General features: G+C 34.2%; 6 protein-coding genes across 13 annotated transcripts; 4 read left to right on the top strand and 2 right to left on the bottom strand.

Annotated features, from left to right (window-relative positions):
* Window positions 1-281: 281 nt before the first annotated feature.
* LOC100878922 (uncharacterized) lies at window positions 282-1,472 on the bottom strand. The gene is made up of 5 exons (XM_003702135.3): window positions 1,187-1,472; window positions 999-1,120; window positions 808-929; window positions 656-732; window positions 282-567 (listed from the first exon to the last, which is right to left on the bottom strand). The coding sequence occupies exons 1-5, from the start codon at window positions 1,311-1,313 to the stop codon at window positions 422-424; spliced, it is 594 nt and encodes a 197-aa protein (XP_003702183.3). The 5' UTR covers window positions 1,314-1,472; the 3' UTR covers window positions 282-421.
* Window positions 1,473-1,943: 471 nt separating this feature from the next.
* Window positions 1,944-4,360, top strand: LOC105662162 (abasic site processing protein HMCES). The gene is made up of 6 exons (XM_012282662.2): window positions 1,944-2,158; window positions 2,255-2,477; window positions 2,901-3,212; window positions 3,279-3,386; window positions 3,468-3,622; window positions 3,739-4,360. The coding sequence occupies exons 1-6, from the start codon at window positions 2,139-2,141 to the stop codon at window positions 3,872-3,874; spliced, it is 954 nt and encodes a 317-aa protein (XP_012138052.1). The 5' UTR covers window positions 1,944-2,138; the 3' UTR covers window positions 3,875-4,360.
* Window positions 4,361-4,513: 153 nt separating this feature from the next.
* Window positions 4,514-14,321, top strand: LOC100876079 (Protein tyrosine phosphatase 61F). Of its 6 annotated transcripts, XR_013037590.1 has the most exons (10): window positions 4,514-5,066; window positions 5,810-5,971; window positions 6,092-6,354; window positions 6,451-6,676; window positions 6,756-6,908; window positions 7,099-7,264; window positions 7,326-7,533; window positions 7,626-7,736; window positions 11,079-11,266; window positions 11,752-14,321. XR_013037590.1 is itself a non-coding variant. In XM_076529618.1 (9 exons), the coding sequence occupies exons 1-9, from the start codon at window positions 4,971-4,973 to the stop codon at window positions 11,173-11,175; spliced, it is 1,482 nt and encodes a 493-aa protein (XP_076385733.1). In that variant the 5' UTR covers window positions 4,514-4,970; the 3' UTR covers window positions 11,176-14,321. The 6 variants fall into 6 exon arrangements, 3 of the variants coding, with proteins under 3 accessions (XP_076385733.1, XP_076385734.1, XP_076385735.1); XM_076529618.1 differs by having other exon boundaries at window positions 11,079-14,321; XR_001095569.2 differs by having other exon boundaries at window positions 4,517-5,066; window positions 7,626-8,365; window positions 8,617-14,321.
* Window positions 14,322-16,767: 2,446 nt separating this feature from the next.
* On the top strand, window positions 16,768-18,628 carry LOC105662161 (uncharacterized). 2 transcript variants are annotated; one of them, XM_012282661.2, is made up of 2 exons: window positions 16,768-16,909; window positions 17,413-18,628. In XM_012282661.2, the coding sequence occupies exons 1-2, from the start codon at window positions 16,907-16,909 to the stop codon at window positions 17,755-17,757; spliced, it is 348 nt and encodes a 115-aa protein (XP_012138051.2). In that variant the 5' UTR covers window positions 16,768-16,906; the 3' UTR covers window positions 17,758-18,628. The 2 variants fall into 2 exon arrangements, with proteins under 2 accessions (XP_012138051.2, XP_076385744.1); XM_076529629.1 differs by lacking the exon at window positions 16,768-16,909 and adding an exon at window positions 16,915-16,976.
* An 8-nt stretch (window positions 18,629-18,636) lies between these two features.
* LOC105662157 (uncharacterized) lies at window positions 18,637-21,027 on the bottom strand. Its single transcript, XM_012282641.2, has 2 exons — window positions 20,889-21,027; window positions 18,637-20,440 (listed from the first exon to the last, which is right to left on the bottom strand). The coding sequence occupies exon 2, from the start codon at window positions 20,106-20,108 to the stop codon at window positions 19,356-19,358; it is 753 nt and encodes a 250-aa protein (XP_012138031.2). The 5' UTR covers window positions 20,109-20,440; window positions 20,889-21,027; the 3' UTR covers window positions 18,637-19,355.
* Window positions 20,945-24,652, top strand: LOC100878814 (uncharacterized). 2 transcript variants are annotated; one of them, XM_076529622.1, is made up of 6 exons: window positions 20,945-21,072; window positions 21,453-21,701; window positions 21,929-22,087; window positions 22,876-23,268; window positions 23,495-23,657; window positions 23,791-24,652. In XM_076529622.1, exons 1-6 carry the CDS (start codon window positions 21,058-21,060, stop codon window positions 23,826-23,828), a joined length of 1,017 nt encoding a protein of 338 aa, XP_076385737.1. In that variant the 5' UTR covers window positions 20,945-21,057; the 3' UTR covers window positions 23,829-24,652. The 2 variants fall into 2 exon arrangements, with proteins under 2 accessions (XP_076385737.1, XP_076385736.1); XM_076529621.1 differs by having other exon boundaries at window positions 23,495-24,652.
* Window positions 24,653-25,150: the final 498 nt, after the last annotated feature.

The raw sequence follows: 25,150 nt of genomic DNA, 5'->3' as shown, positions 1-25,150 counted from the left end.
GCGATGAAATCTCACGACTGCCCAACACTGAGTACGATGTCGATGGTACCGATTGTATATATTCAGTGATCTTTTATTTTGTATACTCTCTATACTATCAGTTCTATTATTTATTCACATATTTTTGTCCACCATGTATATACACAAAACTGTATAGTAATTGAAAAGTAATAAGGGCGGCAGGCTCATCGAAGTTACCCAAGTTGCGCGATTGGGTATATTCTCTCATTGGATGGAGTAGATTTCATTTTACCTAAAATATAGTAACTTAAAATACCCCATTTTTTAAAATTTCATATAAATCTTTATTAAAATATAGCTTAATAGTATTATAATTCTAATAATTAATAAATAGTCTGCAGTGGTTTTTTATAAACATAAGAAATTCATCTTTAATGTTAAATATACATATTACACTTATTTATATCATATTTTCTTCCTTGTTTTCTTTATTTTCTGTTTCAATTGTCGACTGGTATATTTCTTGCCACAGAAGATTATGTATATCTGTCATATTTTCATTTTTATAGCAAAAATGATGAACGTATTTTTTTTTATCTGTCACATCTAATATCACAATTGAGGACATTTTATAATTAATGTAATTAAAAATATGTTAGAATGAAATATAGTTTTTACATTATAGAAAGGATACAACCTATAACAAATTGTTCAAGCTTCTCATAATCCCACCGTATTCTAGTTAATTTTCTGTACAATGAAAACTTTCTCCTGTAATTATAATAATAGAAATATTAATGTACAACAATTGTTAACAACCTAAATGTTAAACATTAAATTACGAACCTGCCAAGATTCAATAATTCTTGATCCCTTAAATTCCGCTTACAATTTTTTAATTTATTTCTTTCTAATTCCAATGATTGATTTTCTTCTAAAAATTTCTTCTTTTCTGCCATTAATTCTACCTTTAAATATATATGCATTAATTTTTTATTATTAATGAAATAAACAATGTAACAAATCTTAATACTTACTATATAGCCTAAATGTTTGGATAAATCATGATTCTTGTATTCCAATGCTTGTTTCTCATGTCGAAGATCTTCCTTCATTGAAGCTACTTTTAATATTAGCTCTTGAATCTTTGCCTCATTTTCTAAAAATAATAATGTCTTTATGTCTGTATGTACAATAAAATGTAAACTACACTATAATTAATTACCATTGCACTGATGATCTTGTTTATATTTGACATCATCAATTAGTTTAACTTGCTTTTGCAACAGATCATTAATTTGTGAATTCGAAACTTTTATATGCTTCTCTTTAAAAGACAGTATATCATCCATTATCTTTATCACAATAGTATCATTAACACAGTCGGCACAAAAACATAATTTTTTAATTATATGTAAGTTTCTGATACCGATCAGATGCAACACAAATTTAAACTTTTGTTAGACACTGTTACCAACAGTATATTAACGTACTTCCATAGACTAGATATGTTTTAGATCATTTACGTATTTTGTATACTCTGTTTAACAAAAGACCATAAACATCTAATAACAAGTTTTCATTCATTTCGCGCATGTTAATTCTAATTGGTTCAAGCAAAAGCAACTCGCATGCGCATTCCGACTTAAGTGATGCCAAACTTATATACTCGGTGATCTTTTATTTTCAAAATCATGACAACAGACATCACCGTGAACATGTAACAAGTGTAAGATATGAAAATACTTGAATTTGGGGATGTAGAGATTTGATTGTAGCCAAATATCAGTTATGCCACATTATTAAATTTGTTCTACATAATTTCTTCTTTGCCCTTTTCCTTATACACAAATTTTTATCCACAGAGTGTATGACCATAAAATAAGAAACAAGTGATAGAGAGACACCACATTTATGCTGGGCAGACTCTGATATTTAGTTTAGCTGCGCAAAATAAATATGATCTTATGTGAAATGATGTATGGACTTATGTATATAAAATTTAATCTGATACCTATTAGTATACATACTTAAGTTGGTATAAGCCTGAATATACGAAAATTAAGCATAGTTTACGTCGAAATAAATAATACATTAGTTGCAAATATAATTCATAAACGAGGAATAGGAGTACATATCAATTAATACTTCAAAATTGTTTAAGTGATTCGAGAAATATGTGTGGTCGAGCTGCTTGGTAAGTAATCCGATCACCTAATTTCACTAATTAATTCGTGACACGCAAACATCATATTCTTTGATCAACGGAGAAAATCTGTGAATCATTTTACAGTTCCCTGAACCCAGACACTTTGAGTCGTTGTTGCGGTTATAAGGACGCTAATGGCAAACAATGCATAACCTCATGGGCCAAAAATGATGTTCAATATACTCCATCATGCAATATTGGTCCAAAGGGAGTTCTTCCATGTCTCGTTGCTGGCTCGCATTTTGACACAGAAGAAGAAAGAGTTCTTTGTGCTATGTTTTGGAGTATGATTCCCCCTTGGCACGAGGTCAGTGTTTACAAACAAGGTTAGGTTGAATGACGTTTTACGAGTGGGGGACGCTCACGTGGTTGAAATCTAATTGAAAACATGATTAGGATAAAGATGTCATGTGATAATTTTTCAGAAATCGATTTTTTTATATAATAACACTTATAAAGTAGCACTATATCTTTCTAATATCTTTCATTACTCTGATAACTCAAAAGGTAATATTTTTATCTTCAAATCAACTCTTCTCTAAATAATGAATTTATAACAAAACACTTATATCAACTCATGTTTTCATTTGCAAATGAATGTATAGATGCAAATAGCTCTTGATCATACATAAACATGATAACGTGTGGTATATCATGTTAGTAGATAACAATATGCTGCCATTCACTTTTATTGATATATGGATGATAAAAGATATTTTAAATTTAATAGGGTGATTATAGGAAATTTAACTTGTCAACACATAATGCACGCTTGGAAAATATAAAGAGTTCCAAATTATATGGTCCACCCCTTCGTAAAGGACAGAGATGCATCGTAGTATGTGAAGGATTCTACGAATGGAAAACTGGGAAAACAAAAAAAGATCCTAAGCAGCCATATTACATTTATGCTACTCAAAAAGAAGGTGTAAAAACAGATGATCCTACAACGTGGAAAGATGAGTGGTCAGAAGAATCGGGTTGGCAGGGATTTAAAGTTCTCAAAATGGCAGGATTGTTTAATATATTCAAAACTGGAGATGTAAATGCATAACATTAAATCCTTAGATTTATTTTAACAAAAAATTACAGAAGAATTATATTTTAGGGTAAAACGATACACAGTTGTACCATAGTAACAACAAATTCAAACGATGTCATGTCTTGGTTACATGATCGTGTACCTGTGTTTATAAATACAGAGCAAGATACAGAGGTAAAAATACTAATATAGAAATGCAATAATATTTTCGAATATCATTTGAGCATTTGATAAATGCAAATTTTATTGTATTAGATTTGGTTGAACGAGGAATTGTCAGTAGGTGATGCTGTTGATAAATTAAACAGCTTAACGTTATCGCACAACGATTTAAGTTGGCATACAGTGTCGACTCTTGTAAACAATGTATTATGTAAAAGTGACAATTGCCATAGAGAGACAAAGCCTATGTACGTATACATACATACAGTTTCACATAATTAACGCTGTACTACTGGAATTATGAACTGGTAATCCCATAGAGAGACATGTCAAGCTATTGATTTACTAATTCTATTATGTACAGAGAAGAAAAAAAGAACAACCCTTCTAGTCTTATGGCTTCCTGGCTGAAAAAGGGGTCTACAGAATCAAGCAAAAGAAAGAGTACTGGAACTGAAGAAAATGATGAAGTTCCTTCAAAAAGTGCAAAGGAAACTTGATTTTCTTTGGGAAAAATGTTAAATTCAATATTGAGGGAGCTTTTATTATCAAAACAGTACATGTACCTACACAGTATAAACATTCCCGACATTGATTTTAAAATATTTATATTTATTTGCTTAAGTTATGAAGTTTTTATATTTTTGTATTAAATCTTTTATAACACATATATAAGTAATAAGATTAAATTCTATTAGATCTCCACATTATAGGTATATAAAGTACTATATACATATATTTTATTTAGTATTAAGTTATAAATTTATCTTACGTATAAACAATCGTTATAGAAGAATAAAATGGATTTCCTTTTATCCTTTGTAAACCTAAAATAAACTTCTTCATGGTGAATACTTTTCAGATAGTATTTTTATTTTCGTTTTTACATAAGTTATCTCAAGTTACAGTAATGAAATAATTTTGAAATGGTTTTATGAATGACAAGAAATAATTCTCTAATAAAGTTTAATCAGTAAATAAAAATATTTACACTATCTGTTCATTATTTTATTTATGCAGAAAAATAATTTTCATTCAAATTTCCCGCTAAGATGGAGTACAAGAGAATGTCCCTTCCATAGTTGTTTCCTTCTCGTTCATTTACTTCTCTCTTTCAAGTTGCCTATACATGTCTCATATCACATGCCTATACTTACCTAGTCCCATGCTTTGATCCCATTTGGTGGTAAAGAAGGAAAAAGATACAAGAGAATAAGAGAAGGAAAGAAAGTCTGGTTACCCGAAGATGTCAGCACGTTGGCTCGTATTTCGCGCTTGTAGTAGCCAGCAGTGGCGGCGAAGGTGATCGGTGGTGGTTGGGTCCGTGAGTGGTGCAGTCAGTTAGCACGGTAGAGAGTGGTGGTGTACGTACAATCTTGAACGCTGTGGTTGCGCGTTTTCTGCTCCCGTGCGGCGGGGGCTGCCCTTCGCAAGAATCCGCTTCACGCATGGCACCGCTTCGTGCCTGAGACGCCTTTTTCTCGGAGACAGAGAGAGCAAGATCGTGCGCGGCCGGGGCCCAGCCTCTTCGCGTGCTGCGTCTCGTTTTGCAGTTTTCGAGCGCCGGAGAGACCGAGTCGCGAACGAGCCGACAGAATGACCAGTCAGGAGACGTGCGAGCAGGGGATCAGCAACGTGGAAACTGAATACCTCGAGATCAACTCGAAAGATGCCTGGCCGATCCTGTATCAGGTACATAATTTGCCCTTTCCGTCTTCCGTGTTTGCGTCTTTACGTCCGGTTTCTCGGGCGAATGTGTCAGAACGCAACCGCACTGCAAATTGTTTCACGCTGACACGAATGTTAATCGTTTGAATAACGATCAATTCACGTTCTTTTCGTGTAACGTTTGTTGTATATAACGTGGACACGCGTGTTATCATCTGTCGCGAGATTTCGCGGTACGCTGGTGAATTTTTAACGGTCTCGTTGAATGAGAGACCTGTGCAGCGTGTATGTCACAACTACTATCGCTGTTTGATTTATTTATCGTACAGTCGTTCAACTTCCTTCGTAAAATTTCTTTTACTCGATAACGTATTCGATTATGTCCTATGGTTAAATTCGATATACTACGTAATGATGCGATTCGATACGATAATGAGTGGGAAGTTCAGCGGCATTTATTTTTTTATCTCTGTACAATGCATGGATTGTTTCTTAATTTCTGGGTATCGTCTTACTTTCCTGGAAAGCGATTTTCACAGAAAAATGTTGAACGCAACGTAGAGTATGTGTTGTGATTCTGTAGTCAAGGTCAAATGTCTTGATTTAAAATATACATGCCAGGTATATATTTAGCGGTTTTATTTGTATTAATAAATAGGCATTTGACATTTGTCTATTAGGTATTAAATAAAATTTATACTAGATAATAAAAATTATCATTATAAATATCTTGTGACAAAGTGATACATTGAATGTTACTTTTACAGCACATACGTAACGAATGCAGCAATTTCTCATATACATATAATGAATCGAGGAAGCCACAGAACAAAAATTTAAACCGTTACAGAGATGTTTTGCCATACGACCATAGTAGGATCATCCTTAAGAGGGGTCCATGTGATTATATTAATGCTAACCTCATACGGGTAACTATTACATTAAAATGTGTAATTATTACACCATTAATATTTATATATTTGTGAATACATTAGTACTCATCTAATATATTTAAAATGAATGTGATAATAAGTTTGCTTTTATTGTAGGTAGATCGTGCTCACAGACAATACATCCTTACTCAAGGACCATTGGAAAATACTGCTGGCCACTTTTGGCTAATGGTATGGGAGCAAAATTCTAAAGCCGTGTTAATGTTAAATAAAATAATTGAAAAGAATCACGTTAAGTGTTATCAGTATTGGCCTCTTGGTGATTCAGAGAATAATACTATGATGTTTGCGGATGTTGGTATAAAAGTAACGTATATCAGCAAAACAGAATCATCGGATTATACAACTAGAGTATTAAAGTATGGAAAAAATAAGGAATTAAAGTGCAAAAATTGCTTGTCATGCAAAAAACATGTGTGAAAATATATTTAATACTATATTTATATTTTATACAGATTAACTGACTTGGAAACAAATGAAAGTAGAGAAATATTACATTTTCATTATACTACTTGGCCAGATTTTGGAGTGCCACAAAGTCCAACAGCATTTTTATCTTTCTTAACCACTGTTAGGCAATCAGGTGCATTAGATCAAAATGTTGGACCTCCTGTGGTGCATTGTTCTGCAGGAATTGGAAGATCCGGAACATTCTGTTTAGTTGACACATGTCTTATTTTGGTAAGTATTGCTTTTACCTTGAGGAAAAAGTGAAAGTTTAAGGAAAAAAAAAAACGATGTACTCTTTGCTTAATTACAGATTGAAGAAAATGGTTTGAATTCTGTAAATGTTAGAGATGTCTTGATAGAAATGAGAAGATATAGAATGGGTTTAATCCAAACACCGGGTCAACTAAGATTTTCATATGCCGCTATCATTGAAGGAGCAAAACAATTACTGTCTAACAACGTGGTAACTAATACCAATTCACAGTGGTACAATGTTATTAATCTATTTAATTTGTCCAAAAGATTTTTGAATGTATAACTATACATCTATTATGTTGTAAAAATTGTCTTTGATTTAAATTAACTATAATAACATTGTACTGCTGTGGTCTGTTATAACCTTTGATTTTCACTAATTTTTGTGCAATTTACAGAACATTAATAACGAAGTGGTAACAAATCATTATGATGTGGTAAGTAATCTCAATAATTCTGTGGTAGAAGAAGAAGATGAACCACCTCCTTTGCCTCCTCCAAGAGGTGAATCTTTAACACGTAGCATGATGGCAGATTTAACTTCAAATCCAGGAACTAAAAATGGTAAGAGTTAGCATGAAGTTAAATAATTTTCAAAATATAACATTTTCGTGTTTAATGTCAGATGAATTGGGTGGACCTCCCGATAAACCACTACCTAGAGAGCCATTGGTTCCTACAGAAACAACCACTACTTCACCGATTGTGAATTCTACAGTAATTACAAATAACTTGCATGAAAAGAACTCTGATGGTGTTGTAGTGCCTAATGAAAACACCAGTGACGGTGAAAATTCTTTACAAACAATTAGTCCTCCGTCCAGTCCTGATTCGTAAGTTACTTTAAAATGAGATATTTTAAAATAAGTTAGGCTTAGATATTTCAACACCGACTTTCTTAATAATGTTTATTTTCTACTTATAGGAAAAACGAAGTACGTCACCGTAATAAAGAGAAGAAGGAACGTTTGGCAGCACAAGTACGGGAGATGAAACGTCGACAAAAGGAAACGGAAGAATGGCAGAAACTCAAGAGGTCATTATTTAAGCCCCTTTCAATAGGCATAGGCGCCGCAATTGTTGGTGGGGGTATTATAGCAATCTGTGGCTATTTGTATATGCGTGGTTAGGACACAATTGTTTCTATGTCACACGTGTACATGGACCTTCGCGTTATCAGTGATACTAGGTGATTCGCACATTCAAGAATAGTTACTTTCATCATGAGATATTTAACAGTTTCATTGCACACGTCATTGATTGCCATTGATTCGAAAAAGTAATTAACTAGGGAGAAGTATTCGATGTTACGTAATTTGATGCGAAACAGTCATCACGAAACATTGTATCAGTAAGAGACTATTAAGTTGGCAGACGGAGAGACACCAGATAACAAAGAAACGTTAAAGAGAAGTAACTTATTCTAACAAAGTGCATTTGTAAAGGACATTGTTGCACGACAAGGAAGCTACAAACGAAAAACGAAAAAAAAAAAGAGGAAAAGAAATGGGTACATTTATGACGACGGAGTACGAAGGAAAGGCGGAAATATTCAATTTGTATTTTTATATTGTGATTCACTCAATGAGTATGTAGAATACTAGAAAGTACACATTCTTTTGAAAATCCATTGATTAGGTTCCCTTGAAACTGGCAGTTTACGAAGTGAGTAGATTCTTTGGTAATCGTATTTCCAGTTAGAATAAGAAGCACATTGAGTTAGATTTTTACCGTGTAGCTTTTTTTTATCCTAATTACAAAAGTACAGAATATCTTTTTTATTTGTTAGAGAATGTTAATAATTGTGTCTTGTAAATTAGAAAGAAAAAAAGCACGTGTAAAAATCTAATATAGAAGATGAATCAATGTCTTCTTATTCGTATATTGTAAGAACTGTAGGCTCTCATATATGTTAGGTATTACACATCAGATGGGTGCATAACGTTCCAGTAAGTGAAATCAGTTATTTACTTTCAGAGTGATAATCGAAACACGAACGCAAGTATTAATTTGCCTTTTTTTTATTTTTGAACATTTAAATAGATATAGTACTTTTTTTATTTATCATTCATTTCTACTTGATTTCTATTTAATTCAGTAATTTAATATTAAATTCTAACAATCAGTTTAAGGAGAAAAGAGACTCGTCTCTTTCATCATTTTTTTCAGTGAATAATTTTCAAATAAATTAGTCTTACTGTTAGTAATTATCCAGGGTACCAAAATCATTCTCCTAGAGTTAATAAGCACCCGATTCCCTTACTAGAATCTGACGAGTATATTCGTGATAGGCGTAGAGAAAATGTTAACAATCTTAATTATAGTATACCATGTAAATGTTTTTTATGAATAACTTGCCCATCGACGTAGAGTCCATTCTTCTATAGAACGTTCACGACCAGGTGAAATCATTGTTAGAATTAGCATAGGTCATGTTTGTGACGTACCATGGCCCATTTTTTAGACGAATCGATGTTGTTTATTTAGAATCATTGATTTCGTTTAGAACTTGTTCCTTGGGCTATTGGTAAATAAAAACTAACTTCTGACTTTCTCTCTTCTATGAACAAACGCAGATCACCGAGATATTTCGTTTAAATGGCAACTTGTGCCTTGCATTCTGTGTACTTGGTAATATTTCACACGAGTCCTTTTTAAGGATTTTTTTTGTTACACGAGAACATGCCTGGTATACGGAAGACTAATAATATCGAATTTCGCAACGTATTCAAGTAATTAGCAACGACTTTAAAATAATCAATTTGCTATGCTGTGCTCATCACACTGTTCTTACGCGACTGCATATTATTTGTCTGTTAATTTTTGTGATGAAGTAGTAGGTGCCAAACAATAAGAAGCCAACAACAATTTTGTATGCCATGCATAAGGAGATACGTAGAGCTTCGAATCAATTTCTGATATTAGCCTTGTTACTACGAACACCAATGTTTCAAGTATCAAGCACCATATCGACTAATTCTTAGGAGTTAGCTGATGATTCGTAGGAACTTCCTCGCATTCTTAAAGATGAGCAATCCATAGAATTATTGGTGATAATTCTACTGGTTTGATCGAAAGGTACTTGATATTGTTCATCGTACGTTGATATTTTCTACGCAACCTGAGCTTGGTGTATCAAAGTTGATATCAAAAACTGATTCTGATTCAGATCATGTTGAATTCATGAACCGTGTCATGGTTGCGTTAGTAAATTTTATTTTGTACGCTTTTAACCCCTCATTAGAGCATGTTCCTGCGTGTCAATCAGCTGAGCTTTTTAGCGAGTAGCCTGTAAGATACTTAACAGAGCTCAGGTGACTCTGCTTTCGCAGCGGAACTGAAACAGGGGGTTAAAAGAGCCAATTTCTAATATGCTAACTCCAACTGACTTGCTCAATGGTAAACTGTTTAAGCATACATTGAGCATCATGGAAAGACTGAATATACGTCTAGTTGCTTCTAGGAGAAGCAAAGTTGAACAAAAAATAAGAAAAAAAGTCAGCAAAAAAAAAGTTAAACTTGTACTCTTTAGGTCGAGCTTTTACGTAAGTCACGATCATCAAAAATTTGAGAAAAGAAGACTTGTCAGATCGTGTTCCAAAAGAAACAAAAAATAAGAGATGATGCAGTTTGCGTTTCAATTTCTTCGAAAAAGGAAATGTGCGTGATGAGCAGACGTATTTTGTACCTTTTTGTACGTCGTTAGCTCTAAATTGGAATACGATCTTAAAACGAGACATTTCGGGTACGTGTTATTGCATTAATATGCGTCCGTGTAATTCATTCACGCATTATCTTAGAGATACTATGTTCCCGCTCGAAGTAATGTTAACGTGTTCGAATTTAATACAGTATTTTGTCGTGGGGTACAGTTGTTCACCTGTGTATGCACCGATTGTATATCTTGTTACCTGATCTTTTATCTACACCAGGACTTCCTAAACTTCTATGGGTACAGACTCACTTTTGGATACAGTAATTTTCCAAGTTCCAAATTTAAAAAACTCTGAAGTCCTAAGTTCTATAATTCAAAATCCCAAATTTAAAAATCTTAAAAGTCCAATTTCAAAATTAAAAAATTTGTAAGTTCCAATTTCATTCAAAATATGAATGTCTAATGCGACCCATATTTTAGGAATCTCTGGTCTAGATTATGTTTGTGTAACTAGAGAAGCGTTCGAGCGTGAATCGAGCAACTAGCATTCGAAGAAGGTGCGAAAAAGGATAAAGGTCACGATCGTTATGCCTCTGAACAGAGGGGAACAACAACAACGCGTGTACGTGCCTTCATTTAGAGCGATCTCGTTCAACGAAAGAGAGATGCTAGCGTTCCTACAGAAATCAACAAATTCGCTATTTTTTATATTTTGCTTTTTAGAGACACACCGTTGCCGTTGAAATATCTTCAGGATGTCGCAAGGATAATTGGATTCTTGCGGTTGAAACTGTTGAGAGGCTTCCAGATGTTGGAATAAACATTTCATCCATGCAGTAGTTGGATTCAGTACAAAGGACGTATTGAGAAATTGAAGCGCTGCGGAAATATCTTGTTTATCAAATGTTCTGGTAAACTAATATCTGCATTTCTAGATTGCATTGTTGGATTTAGGATTCTGAGGATAAAAATAGCTCAAGTAGAACTTTAAAACCATTAGACGGTTGAGTATCAATTGGTTTTGGATTAGAACTTGAGTAGAAAGTCTGATATAAATTGATGACGTAAAAGTAGTACAAAATAATACTTATGACATATCAGTTTGAAGTTTAAGGTTTGTGAAAAATGATCGTACAAATGCCTCATCGTATTCTCAATATAAAGTGGCTGGTCCTTCGTTGAGACATTCGATGAAATTATTTGAAATTGATTCATTGTTCTAGCGAATCAGCTGTTTTATATCAAAGAAACTGATAAAGCTTATGCAGTTATTCTCATCTTACTTTAAACTTCACATTGATATATCACAAGTGTAATCTTTCAAATTGAGTAGAACTGCATGTTCTATTTGAGTTTATGAAAATACTTGGAATTCTCAATATCTCTGTGTCCTTAGATTGCTGTATGGATGTTCGAAGATAGTATTAATGTGTCTTCAGAAAGAAAAGAAACAAAAGTCACATTCCAAAAAAGACACAGCGTGAAATAGGAAGCCTCCAACAGTTGAAGCCAACATCGTCGAAGAGTCAATTACAGAATGAAATTTGTTCGTGGCTAGTCTTTCATAAGAGACGTTCGTTCGTAATGAAGGTGGATGCACGAGTTTGCCCAGAGATTCTTTAATTTCAAGCGTTCGTTCGCCTGGTCATTGGCGTAACAAATAAGGGGGCTCATAGACTTTAGACTAGGAATTTAGAAATTCCTGAAATTATAGATTTTTAGATATTCACATTCTCAAATTTCTAAATTTCCAGTTTTTAAGGGGTCCAAATTTGTACAAGTCCAATACTACACTTTTGCAAATGACCAACTTTATAAATTTCAAAATCCTTAAGTGACAACGCTAACAGTAAATTTAAGGGACACTTTCAAACGAAACATACAGTTACGCCAATGGTAATCACAGGTTGAACGACAATCATTCATTAACCCGGGAACTCCCTTGTCGTTTATCATCGGAAACTTCCTGACGAGAATGAGTGCGATAGAACGAGAGTGCGTGCGAGAGAAAAGCTTATTCTCAAGAACTAGAATCCACGAAAGACACGGTGCTAACAAAAGTTCCAGAAAACGAAAAGAAAGACGAAAAGGGAAAAAAGCATATGATATATATAAGACACGCTTTGATACGTTTGCATGCGTGAGAGAGCGAACGTAACCATAGAGAATGAAAGAAGAGAAGAAACATTTTAAAGAATAACGATCGTCAGATATCTTATGAACATTACTCGAGCGAGTGAGCGAGAGAGGGAGAGAAAGAGAGAGCGAAAGAGAGAGAGAGAGAGAAAATGAGCGTAATATACAAAGAAGAGTAAGAGAGGAGTGTGACTGTTCCGAAAGAAGAAATCGAACGTAAAAGGGAAAAAAAGAAGAAAACGAAGAGGGGAGGCTTTTGTACAAGCAGTTTCTGTTCTTTTCATCCTGGTATATATTCTCTCCGTCTCGTGTACAATAGACACGTTCAACTAGCGTTCTAACTACAAGGAACCGCAGAAACATAGCTAAGTGCCTACTCGTACGAAACAAAAGGAAGGGATCGAAAGGGAACCATATTGAGAATACGACCGATAATAGCGTTAATAATTACAATAACGTACGCGAACCCTCGCCTTTTGGAAGAGCGTAGCCATCGAGCAAGTGAATCCTTTACCATCCGACAATATACATTACATACATACATAACATACATACGTACATATTATTATATGTTGATAGATATTATCGTTCCAGTAAGTCTATTATCACGTATTTGCCCAACGATCGAATCACTGGGTGTATTTTATTTGGATAGCGATTATTTATCAAAATAGAGAGAACTTTTTTTGAAGCGAGTTACATAGGGTTCATCGATGCAATGTATATTTGGTGGAAGAAATAGGGTGAAATTGTTAGTACTTTATACCTAAGATTTATCATTTTTATCATGTGATATATCATGTATTAATTAGAATGTGAAAACTGGCACAGTGGAGTCCCGCTATATGGCCATGGGCATGTAAAAGTGAAGAATGGACCATATAAGGGGAAATAAGCTGCTATGATTCTTAAAATCTTTGAGAATTCTAAATTTCCTAAAATTTGGAAATTTCAAAATTTCAAAGGTGGTAAATCTGAGTACGGATAAATTTGAAAATTTATAAGTTTAACAAACGTGAAGTTCACTTATCTTCCGCCAAGTATACATATTCTGTGGAATACAGAATTTAAACCGTATGTCCTGTTGGTTCGATCGACAATTAGCGGCAGGCAGATTTACCTAAAGAGCTAAGGACGAGTTGCGCGTGCGAGAAGCGAAACCTGAAATAGGAATGAAAAACAAGGAAAATCTGAATGAAAGAAAAACAAAGATCGAAAGTGTCAGATTCGGCTTTTGGCAGAGTTCGAATAAGAAATAAGCAACGATAGGAAAGTTACTTCTCTACGAAGTCAAATTGCATCTCCTGCGACTCGACTTAAGCACAGTAAACTATACTCGCAAAATTGTAGCGTCGTAGAAGCGTATCGGATGCGGTGTTTGAAATGTAACAGCTGAACGCGAGCGGTAGAATTTAGTGAGAAAGGACATAGAAACGAAGGGGCGAAAGAAGTGAACTGAAAGCAACCATTTTAAATTTGATGCAAGAGAGCGATCTCTTTAAAAAATAATCGACAATTTATACAGAACATCATTTCGCTTCTTCACCCGTTAGAGAAAGAATAGATCCAAATCGAAGTAACTATGGATAGAATAATGAACGATTTGCATGTAATACAATGTTATTTACACGAACCAGAAAGAGAGAGAGGGAGAGAGAGCGAGCGAGAAAGAGAAAAAAAAAGGAACAATGAAACGTGCGGTGACATCGATGCCCTCACGACGCATACATTCTTCTTTTTTTTTTAACTCGCAAAATGTAGAAAGACTCGTAGACGAAGTTCCCCGATTGCATATTTAGATCGATCAATACAGGAAAGGATTTTTTCGTACTTTCCAACTTTTTTTTATTCCACTCTATCCCCCTGTTTTAACTAACGCGATCGAACGACTGTTTCATGCTTATTAAATTTATAAGTAATACATGATACATTTTCTTTAATTACAAATTTAGAGGAATGATTCAGAAGCTATAGTATTGAAATGTAACTTTTTGTGTAGATTTAATATCATGAAGCATGTCGATCGCTCCATCCGCCCCTGACTTTCACCTAATAATTCTAATGTCTGTCTCAATCCTGAGATTTTAAGCCAGCGGATACATTGGTACAATGAGTGGTTAATAAGCTAATGGTATAATGTAATATCTTGATTTGAATTTTGAAAATTGATGAATTATAAACTAATGAGTAGTAGAGTTTACTCATTTGCCTTTTTCTCAAAGAGGTCCTCTTCTAATGTAGACTAGAATCCACATTTCAATTTAATTACATGAATCAATCAATTACAATTCAACCTACAGACATGTTTATACTTATAAAAATTTATTTGTTCATGCAACTATGTTACCTCAGTGTTCTTCAATGTATCCGTGTCTGATCACCTCTGACCTCAGAGACCTGGTATTTTAACAATGATATTAGGTTGTTGCATGCTAAATTGCGCATATAGAGTTCAGTAATAGGAAACGTGACGCAGTTTAATAATATAAAACTGCACGTATTGCAAATGTGTAAGATCAATTCGAAGTTCAGTGTTTGATAGTTGGTCAGTTACGACCAATCTTGAAACATAATGCAACCTCCTAATACTACTAACCGTTTTGTTAATGCGTTCGCTGCAGTTCACTCGATGTTACCATACACCCTACTAGTTCTAAATGTACGGTTATGCAATATCGCGTGCTCGCGTTACGAACATTGTACATTGCGGTGTATAATCGATTTTCATTCCGAGTTCGTAGCGAACGCGTTAAGTATTATCATACTTCTTCCCAGCAGCCACGAAATACCCTCATCTGGTGATTTCTTTCAGATCTAAAAGCGAAACTACTACTACTACCGAAAGCAGCGAAACCGAGGAGGCGAAGCCTGAGATCTAATAGATCCTAAGAGTCGCGTGACAAGATCGTGTTACCTCGAACGAAAAAGCACACGCTCACACAAAAATACACCCGCGTACATGACCGAAAAAAGAACCAAAAACAAAAAAAAAGAAAAGAGGAAACGGTCTTTTGTTCCTCGATTCGTTTTTACACGAACACCTCGTAGAAAAGCGAACGGCTTTATTATTTATTCAAGATACGAATGATTAACTGAAAATAAATCGATTTTGTTTGGTACACACCTTGATGCAACATTTGATACTTTCGAAAACCGACGATGCACGATATACTTTTTTGCGATTCCTCTCCTTATCTCGAAGACACTCTCTCGACGGAAGAGAGAATTGCGTGGAAAACCTTCAGCAAATCCTTTCTTTAGAACTTCGTAATTCATTGCATGATCACGTTGTTTCATCGTAGGATCATTTTTGATCGATTGCTTCGGTTGAATGTCACAGGAATATGTTTGAAAAGCATCGCGATCTTGAAGTGCCTTCTCATTGAGAAACTGCAAACATAACTTAGAAATTCTTTTCTTGTCAACTCACTTATACTATTATTTCTTATGGATACCAGGAATCTACTCTTTAAATGTTCTTGTTAAAAATTATTTTCTGTGCTAAATTATTTCTGGTATTATTCTGTGGATAGAAATTCTTCCTGCATGGCACATAGAAAACTATTCATCCATACAGGAAGAATTCTCTCTAGTCTTTGAATGTACAAGTCGCTCTTCAATTATCGAACACGATAAATTAACACTCGATGCAATCGTTAATTAAAAGAAGCTCTTACGCGCGCGTAATTTAAAAGAACTTTACAAAATTCATCGACGGGTTTCGCATCAAAATTATAAAGAATCATTTGCAATCTGTTATACAATTTAATTGATATTACCTAATCCATACCGATACAGAACTTTGCAAAAATCTACTAATCATTAACCAGATACAATGAATTGAATAATAAATCGTTTACGTGTAAATTGCGCAGTATCGTCTTCTCGCGATGAAACATTAAAGGTGTACTACATCGGTGATCTATTCTAAGGAACTAACTCATCAGCCGTAAATACAGTACAATTTTTTACGTTCAACTAATTACCAAGTTTCAGTATGTTTGGTGCAACTGACGTGGACGTGAACTACGTCAGATATGCGCGTACCCCCTTTTGCATCTTGTGATCTCGGGGTCATAGATGAAAAAAAAAGACTACATAGTATCCATGGATGTTTCTGGTTTACCAGGTCAGTTAACACCTAACACGATACGTCACTATACGATTAGCGTGGTCCCGTTTGACGTCATTGTTTCGTATAAAATGCTGGAAGGATGCACTGCCAGGCACAAAGTTGCCATCGAGCAGTTCCGCGAATCTAACAGCTCCTGTTGGTACATCGTGGTCTTTAAAAGTTCTTCGAAGATACTTCTTTCCTGGATATTTTGTCCATTCGGCACCATAACTCGCGAGAAGATATTTCAAACTGCAATCTCGTCCTTAATCGGCCTTCGAGGGATTAACTTGACGCAAAGATGGTAAGGTTCTTCCTGAAATTCGTGGAGCAGATTTAGTATCGCTAATATAATGCTGGTGATATTAGTGGTAATATTGTGCAATATTGATAATAAAGGTGGTATTTTTTGATCGTGTGAATATTTGTGAGGTCTCTGAGTCAGAGGGTGTAACAATTGAGGTTATCAAAGCATTGCACTATAATCGCACTATTCTACTGTCCAATTGATCCACTATACAGTACTAAAATAGTCAAATGTTAAATGGTGTTAAAAAGTCAAATGATGTTAGAGTAAAATAATAAAATATTAGGATTGTAAAACAATAGTACAGCGAAACAGTAGAATAGTAGATTAATAAAGTAGTAGTATAGTTGAAGTAAAATAGACTTGCAAAGTAATAGAATGGTAGTAACACAGTGAAATTGTAGAGTAGAATACTAAAAAATATTTAAACATTGAATTAAAAAATGTAATAAATTAATATAAGTCTCAAAATATTCATCAAAATGTTATCTTTTTTCCAGACTCTCGCAGCTGTCTTCTTTCTGACACTCTTCGTCTCCGCCATTGCACTTCCGGTCAAGCCGGACAGCAAACTGGGTCCTCTAACCATACTTCCATTTGTCGTCGAAGACTCACCCAACAACGAATCACGCGTCGGTTCATCCCCGATGCTTTATGCTCTTATTCTGAGCAAATTGGACGAAGCAGACAACACCGCGAAATTAATCGAAAAACGAGAAACGAAGGAAGATGATCTTGAAACTGCGGCTGGTAATTTCGCTTTTCGACCACTGTTCGTGTACAGACAACAATTAGCGTACAAGCAGCGTGCCAGAAACGTATACAGTCGTAGAAACGGCTTTTGAATCGTTCAGGATATCGCCTGTGTTGTTGACAACCCGACAACCAAGAGGACAATGATTTGGAAAGCAAAAGGACGCGACATTCGCATTCCACCGACGAAACACGTTTCTTCAAACGATTCGTTTAATTGTGCATTTATGGTAATTTCATTGGAGGATGTTTCATGAAATTTGTTTCTCCCAGCTTCATAACAAATTCGACAAAGTGAAAGCATGCAGTAATATCGACGGCAAAAGAGAATAAAAAAATCAGTATTCTTATCTTCTTCATATTCGAGGAAGAAATTTTTACGAACGAGATTGCATCGTTCAATTTTCGAAGATGAACTTCGCTTTGGAATATGATACATAAATTACAACGACATTATGAAAATTGATAACAAACTAGAAGAGAAAAACCACCGGAGACGGAAGTAGACCGGTTTTGAAGAAGGCTGTGCCATTTAGTTAGCTCGTTAATGAACAAGTTGTAAATAGCAGACCTGTTAATTTAACAAACAAACCACGTGCACGTCGTTTCACTAATAAAACAACATCCTCGTCGTGCTTATTAATAGTCTAATAAGTTTATAAAGTAACTTAAGTTAACTGGATAAGAGTAACTTTTATAAAGTAATTTTATAACTTAATTTAAGATGACAATTGTTATTATTAGTTTATAACATTAAATAATGAATGAGAGCGCGAGTGACAATGCATGTAATTAAAAGTATTTCAAAATAATACTCTAATGTAAGCTAAGAAGACGAAAAGCTAATTACCAAAGCATGTACTATTAATTATATGAACAAATATGTTGTTAATTTAAAGGTGTTTTGTTTTCTATGTATGCTATTTACGAATTCGTCGAATAAATTTCTTAAAATAACTACAATGAACATGTGAACTTATTTAACCTTCATTTATTACAAACATTCGTTAGTCACGCAATTGTATTATTTTTAAGACAGAGTTGGCCATTATTTAAACAAGAAATATTGACTATTTGCAACAAAGTGTTATTTCTTTAAATAAATAATACTTTATTCTTAAAAGCAATAATTTTTCGGTAAAAATTCCATTTTGACAAATAATAATAATGTTTTTTAGCTATTTTTAGTTATTTTTAAAGATTTTAGACTTCTATGGAAACCTCTCATGGTTCCAACTTCAATTATTTTTATTTTTCAAATAAGTTATTTATAATTCATCAAATTCCAGAAGCTGGTTTTACATTAATTCTGAAGAATTATATTAAAATTTGTCAAACTGAAATTTTTATTAAAAAATGAATAGTTATGACACCTTGTGTGATTAAATAATGATAATTACTATATCTATTTCATGATACAAAAGTACTTAATGTCATTGACGATAAATAAAAAGCCATTTGCAATTCGTGTATAAAAAAATTGTTTAAATAATGAATTAAATATGAAACTACATAAGTCTATCGTTACATTGCCACTTTCATGTATCTACAAAAACTCTTGCGATATAGAAAAAGAAAATTTTCATTCAACTCCAGCAATTTCAAATATTTTCTACTCCTACACTGTCGTTGGCAATATAACGAAGGTCTACTGTAGTTAATAGCATCAGTCTATTACTACGAACAAATATTATTTCCCAGGGAATATGGGAATTTTTATGAAATCACGAGATGGTTTTCGTTCTTGGCTGGCCCAATATCTTCTGACGATGGGTTGACGATACCAATAAGGATGCGTTCTATAACGATATTCACCTTCCTCCAAATTTTCTTCTGATTGTCCAACGTCTCTTTCTTCTCGATCCTCTTCACTCGTCGAAGAGGACTCGTCCGATGCGCTATTACCTTCTACAGTTACATCATGGTCGCTGGCAAATTCGTTTAAGTTCTCATCTTGAATAGATTCACTGGAATTATCCGGAAGCGGTGCATCTGAACTATTTGGTACGCTTGCGTCTTCTTCTAAGGTGTCACGTTTGGCACGACCCCAAGGCTCTAAGAACATCTCCCTAATCGATTCTTCAAATCTAGTGGATGTTTGATTGACATCTGAGTCATCTTTCACACCTTCTTGTGTCTTGTTTATTGTTGAATCTATGGTACTCGTTGCTGAAGACTCATTCGTAGAATCACGTTTGGAACGTGTCTCAATTATTAATCCAAAAGGTTCTCCCAAACTGATTGTCGAATTAGATGCAGTGTCATTAGCATCATTTTCCGTATCATTATTATTGTTTAATATGAACATGAAAACTTCAGTATCAGTATCAGATGCGTTAGATGCAGACTCTGGAGTGATTGAAGTTGTTTCCACGTCGTCGCATTTGATACGTAGTATAATACTTGATGAAAGTATCAAACTGTAAAGAACTAAGGATCTCATTTTTACCGTAGATCACTGATCCAAAAACTGAACGTAATTGTAAATTTGAAATCTAATTCCAAGTGAATGAATAGCGCTCGACGAGAATGGAGAACTAAGAAAGCAGAAGGTGTTGCTCGTTCTTTTATAGCTTGAGTTATATAGAAGTTGCTAAATCGATCGCTAAACATTTCAATATTGTTAGCAACCCACTAACTGCGAAATTAGTCCCGGAAGAATTTCAGCGCGATCCAGAACTGTTAGTATGTTTTGGATGTTAGAATTCTGTTCCTTGGAAGAGCGCACGTTGTTGAAGATCTTCAGGTACTGTATTATGAACTTCTTGGTATTTCCTGGAAAAAATACAGAATACTATTATCATAAGAATATCAAATTTTAACACATTTTAACTAAGGATCTAGAAATATAGAGGTATGATGTAGAGCTTTATAGATCTGAATACCTAATCTTATAGAAATCAGGGATTATAAGGTTCTACGGTGTAGAAACATAAGAGTGCAGAGATCTAGGAATCTATGACTCTGGGAATCAAGAAAGATATGTATATAAAGATTATTATATCTCCAAAGTCTGTAGCTTCTAAACGTCCAAATTTCCAAGCTCTCAAACTTGAATTCTCAAGAATGGAAAAGACGATTTGACGCAGTTGCTGATGTTTGGAAATGTAATCCAAAATCACGAACGGACAGACATAAACGCAAATGAGAAACAAATCAAAGCAGTGAAGCCAGGTTCAAGGTGCAATTGGCTAAAGTAGTGTACCGCAAGGTTGATACTCACGTCTGTTAGCAGGACAATGATAATTCTTTGGGTAGCTAGTATAAAATAAGAACGGACCGTTATCACTAGTCAGACTCGAAAAGACGTTAGTGAAGTTTAGGTGGAAACAACGTGGACCAAAGAAATTTTGGACATTGGAAAATCACTAGTGACACTTGAGGCTGTAATAATGAAGCACAAAATGGTATTAAAATGGAGTACACATATTGATTAGGAAAAAGAAATTTAAAAATATACGTAGATACTGCGTTTAAAAATACTGCGTAGTATCTCCTCAGTTGTTAAAAACCTTGATGTCTAACTAAACAACGAAAATTAAGACTGATATGTTGCGGCACTTGTATGTAAGTGCTGCAATGTTACGTAACATGATTTTCATTATCATAATTACTGCGTATAATGTACAATAACTTCTTCAATTATTCAATATAAATAGTATATTCTATTTATTGAACTGATACGAAAGATTTGTAATCTAATACGAAGCTACTATATAAATAAACCAATAATGATTCCATAAACGAACCTGTATAAAGATCATCATATTGAATAATTTAATTTCAGATGACTATGTTTCAACTTGTCCTCTGTTTAATCCTTTATGGAGAGATCGCAACATGTAAACCCTTGAGTCCTGAAGATGTGGAGGGTTTATTGCCACCGACACCACTGACTAAGAACGAAACGCTTGCTGCCGTGGTTCAGGATCCTGTTGTCCAGGATGCAGTACAACATGCAGCCAGCAACGGGTCATTAAATGGGCTCGTTGTTAAAAAAAACGTCTTCATAATGCCAGCTAGTAATCCCAACATGGTATAATTTTATAATTCATCCTTTTCTTCAACTGTTGATTGAAATCCTGGAATAATTGAAGTAATTTTAGTCCATGCCATTTATCATTAAGTGTGTATAATTACTTAATGAGTTATAGTAATTATGCATTCCTGCTAATCCTTCATTCATGTATTTAATGGCCATTAATTTAGTATTTTAATTAGCAATAAATTACAATAGAGAAAAGTGAATGGATTTGATTAAAGATACTCTCAAAACGTGAACATATCCTGGTAGTCCCCACGGAAAATTTGGAGGACGTGCGAAAGAATATTACGGAAACGAAACAAACAGAAGCCATGGAGGCTTCTACGCCTGAAAGTGAAACGTTCTTTGAAAGCGACGCTGATGAATACGTACCCGAGGTAAAGGACAATAATTCAATGAACACATTCCATTCGATCAGATGACCGTTCACAAAGAAAAAGCATGTCAAGTTGATCCTCTTCGAAAACATGAATCTCGTTTCACGCATCACTATTGAACAATTTGTGTATGCTGCTAATCATCGTTAAACAGTCGTGATGGAGCCTTGAGCAGATACTGAAAAATATTAGTTTCTTTACAAAATTATATGGGCAATATTATGAAATTTGTTAAATTTTTGTAAGATCAACTTTAAGATTTGAAATACTTTTACTATGATAATACTTGTTATTACGCTTTTTTAATGTTAATTACGAGAACAATAAGATGTATTTTGTCAACTTTTGATTCACGTTATAAACTTGAAATTTAAAGATTAGTTGTGACAAAGTTATGAGATAAATTATTAGTTACTGACGTTAAATTCTATTCTTATTTATTGATAATATAGTTCTGTTTTAATTCAAAACGAGTTCATCTAAATGTACAATGAAGGAAACGTGAGAAACTGTGCCAAACGATAGTTAGATTATACTTGACCGATTAAGGATTCAGAGAAATTTAATTATCCATCGACTTTCTACAAGTTGATCTCTATTATTTATAAAAATGCGAATCTGTAAAAACATCTGTAGTCTAACTACAGAAGCTGATAATGATCAAAAGATTACCAGATAAAACCTACTTTATAAATTAAGCATACATCACGTGCCAATAAAACTTCTTGCAACTTCCTCGGTAACTACCAATTACAATTTCCTTGTAAACAGCTTTCTTCAATTTCCAGGAAATCCAAACTGGACCTCAGCAGAATACGATGGATCTGCAATCCTTCTCCGAACAAGAATCAGTACAACCGACTACAAGCAACGAAAAATTAAGAAGCAAAACCGAATTCTTAAAAGACACAATTAGTCATGACGTACCGTTACCAGAAGATCAATCGAAGAAAGTGGCCGTGCCTATTGTGGCGGTCATTGATCCTTCGAAAGCGGAAAAAGGCAAGGTGAACAGCCCTATCGTGGCCATTTTACCGAATCAATTGAGTAACAACGACGTAAAAAATCAGGTTCAATTCCTGAATGACAATAGCGACGTTATACAAAAGAAGGCTCAGAATTATGTCGATCAAAGCTCTTTAACTATTGTCCCTGATTACTGGAAGTCAACCTCGCCACAGGTAATTGTACATTTTTAAATTCTTAAATTATTACATTTTTTAATTTCTATATTTTTAAATCTATGTATTTCCAAGTCCTCAAATCTTCAAATTCTTCAATGACAATTTTCTCTGAAGAAGTCCATTTTGTTTTCCAGTGAATATGCATACTTCACTAACTCTTCATGTACTTTCCTTCCAAATTTCCAATACTTCCCACTTCTGTATTGCAATCAATTACTTTCAGATGATGATTGGTTCATCCCCAAGCCAGGAAACAGTTTCAGCGCCGTTGTCCTCGTGGTCGAATCAACAGGAAGAAGAATATCTGAAACCAATAACGATGTCACGCTGGGAGATGATTGTTCCGGCATATCAGGATGACAACGCGGATTATTCGCGAGAAAAAGGTGACATGGATGTAGCTGAAGACATTATTTTTAGACCATTGTTTAGATACCGACAGGAAACGCAGCAACGGTCTAGGTACTATGATGACAGCAACCGATATGATGATTATCCGAGACGCACTTATTTTTACAGACCTCGATACGACGATTATTAGAAACGAAGAGGAGTAGTGCGAGGAGGATACGCCACGATGGACTTAAGACAAAGAACATCTCTTTCTGGAACAGACTCAGACATTTTAGCATTTGGATGCAATTTAAACTTTTTATTAAGAGTAAGTGTAAAAGGAAGAACCTTCTGCCATTGATCTGTGAAGTTAGAGGAATTCAGGGAATCTCTTCCTGTCTTCACGAAGAACGCAAGCAAGGAAAATGGTGGACCATTTCTTCCTCTACACTTTTTATAAGAGAGTTATACTATCCGTGTACTTCTATTGTAAATGTTTGTAATTCTAGAATTTACTAAATATGTTTTGAAAATAAAGTTTCTAATATCTCCATTATTCTAGTATATGAGAAGTAGCTGCTGGAAGCTTATGCAATTTAAAGATGTATATTTAATTGTGAATATCATGACAAGGTCATCATTACATAATATTGATAGTGATTCTTAAGAAAGTTTAATAAAAATTGTAATTTGTAGTTCAGCTGTGTTTACAAACTGTTTTCTGTGGAAAACTGAGGGAATTAAATAGCTTAAAAACAGAGATAATTTATAACATGGATGCTGATATGTTGATCACTCAAAACAAATATTTTTTTAGCAGCATGTACAACGAATTAAACACTATTGCAATAAGTGGCGTAATTTCTTATTGAAGCTAGGCTACCTCAGTTCTATTAATATTAACACACCTAAGCCTAATCAAATAATTTTTAAGGGTTTGTGAATATAGAAATTTGTAAATCTGAGAACTCAAGAAATTATCTATCTGGTTACAATACCTGCAAACGTGAATTACAGATTGAAATAGAAATATTATCCATCTTTTAAACTGAAGTTTTTTTACCATTCTTATTTCCTGAAAATCTGTATACACCAAAGTCTCAGATTAAGCAGTAATCCATATTCGACGAATTGGTCCTAGAAAACCAGTTTTCTACGAATGTATTTCAACGATCATAATCACCGACCTCAATTAACATAAAGTCGTTAATGTCTGCAAGCGGAATTCATAGTTAGTCATTTGGTTGTCTATCGACTCATTCATCGTCATTCAACATGTGCTCACCAGGGGTGTGTACAAATGTTCCAATAATAATTGATGAGTGGACATTTAACACCTGTGGAACATCGTGACTGGTCTGAGAAAAACGGCTGTGAAATTCTTCACCTTGATCTGTTAACCTTTCAGTGTAAATAAAGAAAAAAAATAATTACAATAGCTGAATCATCAAAGGGGACAGTTACAATAAATTCTTCCTATATTGCTACCTTTAAATGAATATAGTAATAAGCTTAATTTATGCAATATAACAAGAGTCTACTGTGC

The sequence above is a fragment of the Megachile rotundata genome, chromosome 3, assembly GCF_050947335.1.
Source record: "Megachile rotundata isolate GNS110a chromosome 3, iyMegRotu1, whole genome shotgun sequence".
Classification (NCBI taxonomy): Eukaryota; Metazoa; Arthropoda; class Insecta; order Hymenoptera; family Megachilidae; genus Megachile; species Megachile rotundata.
Note: the sequence above shows the minus strand (reverse complement) of the source record. Positions and strands in the feature narration are given on the sequence as shown.

Bases quoted from the DNA above. Each gene is read 5' to 3' on its own strand.
- LOC100878922 (XM_003702135.3), bottom strand. From the start codon at position 1,313: ATGGATGATATACTGTCTTTTAAAGAGAAGCATATAAAAGTTTCGAAT. The intron at 930-998 runs GTAAGTATTAAG...ATATATTTAAAG, and splicing joins CCAAACATTTAGGCTATATA to GTAGAATTAATGGCAGAAAA. The intron at 568-655 runs GTATCCTTTCTA...TTGTGATATTAG, and splicing joins TGAACAATTTGTTATAGGTT to ATGTGACAGATAAAAAAAAA.
- LOC105662157 (XM_012282641.2), bottom strand. From the start codon at position 20,108: ATGAGATCCTTAGTTCTTTACAGTTTGATACTTTCATCAAGTATTATA.
- LOC100876079 (XM_076529618.1), top strand. From the start codon at position 4,971: ATGACCAGTCAGGAGACGTGCGAGCAGGGGATCAGCAACGTGGAAACT. The intron at 6,355-6,450 runs GTATGGAAAAAA...TATTTTATACAG, and splicing joins TATACAACTAGAGTATTAAA to ATTAACTGACTTGGAAACAA. The intron at 7,737-11,078 runs GTCATTATTTAA...TTTGCTTTTTAG, and splicing joins GAATGGCAGAAACTCAAGAG to AGACACACCGTTGCCGTTGA.
- LOC105662162 (XM_012282662.2), top strand. From the start codon at position 2,139: ATGTGTGGTCGAGCTGCTTG. The intron at 3,213-3,278 runs GTAAATGCATAA...ATTATATTTTAG, and splicing joins ATATATTCAAAACTGGAGAT to GGTAAAACGATACACAGTTG. The intron at 3,387-3,467 runs GTAAAAATACTA...TTATTGTATTAG, and splicing joins ATACAGAGCAAGATACAGAG to ATTTGGTTGAACGAGGAATT.
- LOC100878814 (XM_076529621.1), top strand. The intron at 21,702-21,928 runs GTATAATTTTAT...ATTTGATTAAAG, and splicing joins CAGCTAGTAATCCCAACATG to ATACTCTCAAAACGTGAACA. The intron at 22,088-22,875 runs GTAAAGGACAAT...TTCAATTTCCAG, and splicing joins CTGATGAATACGTACCCGAG to GAAATCCAAACTGGACCTCA.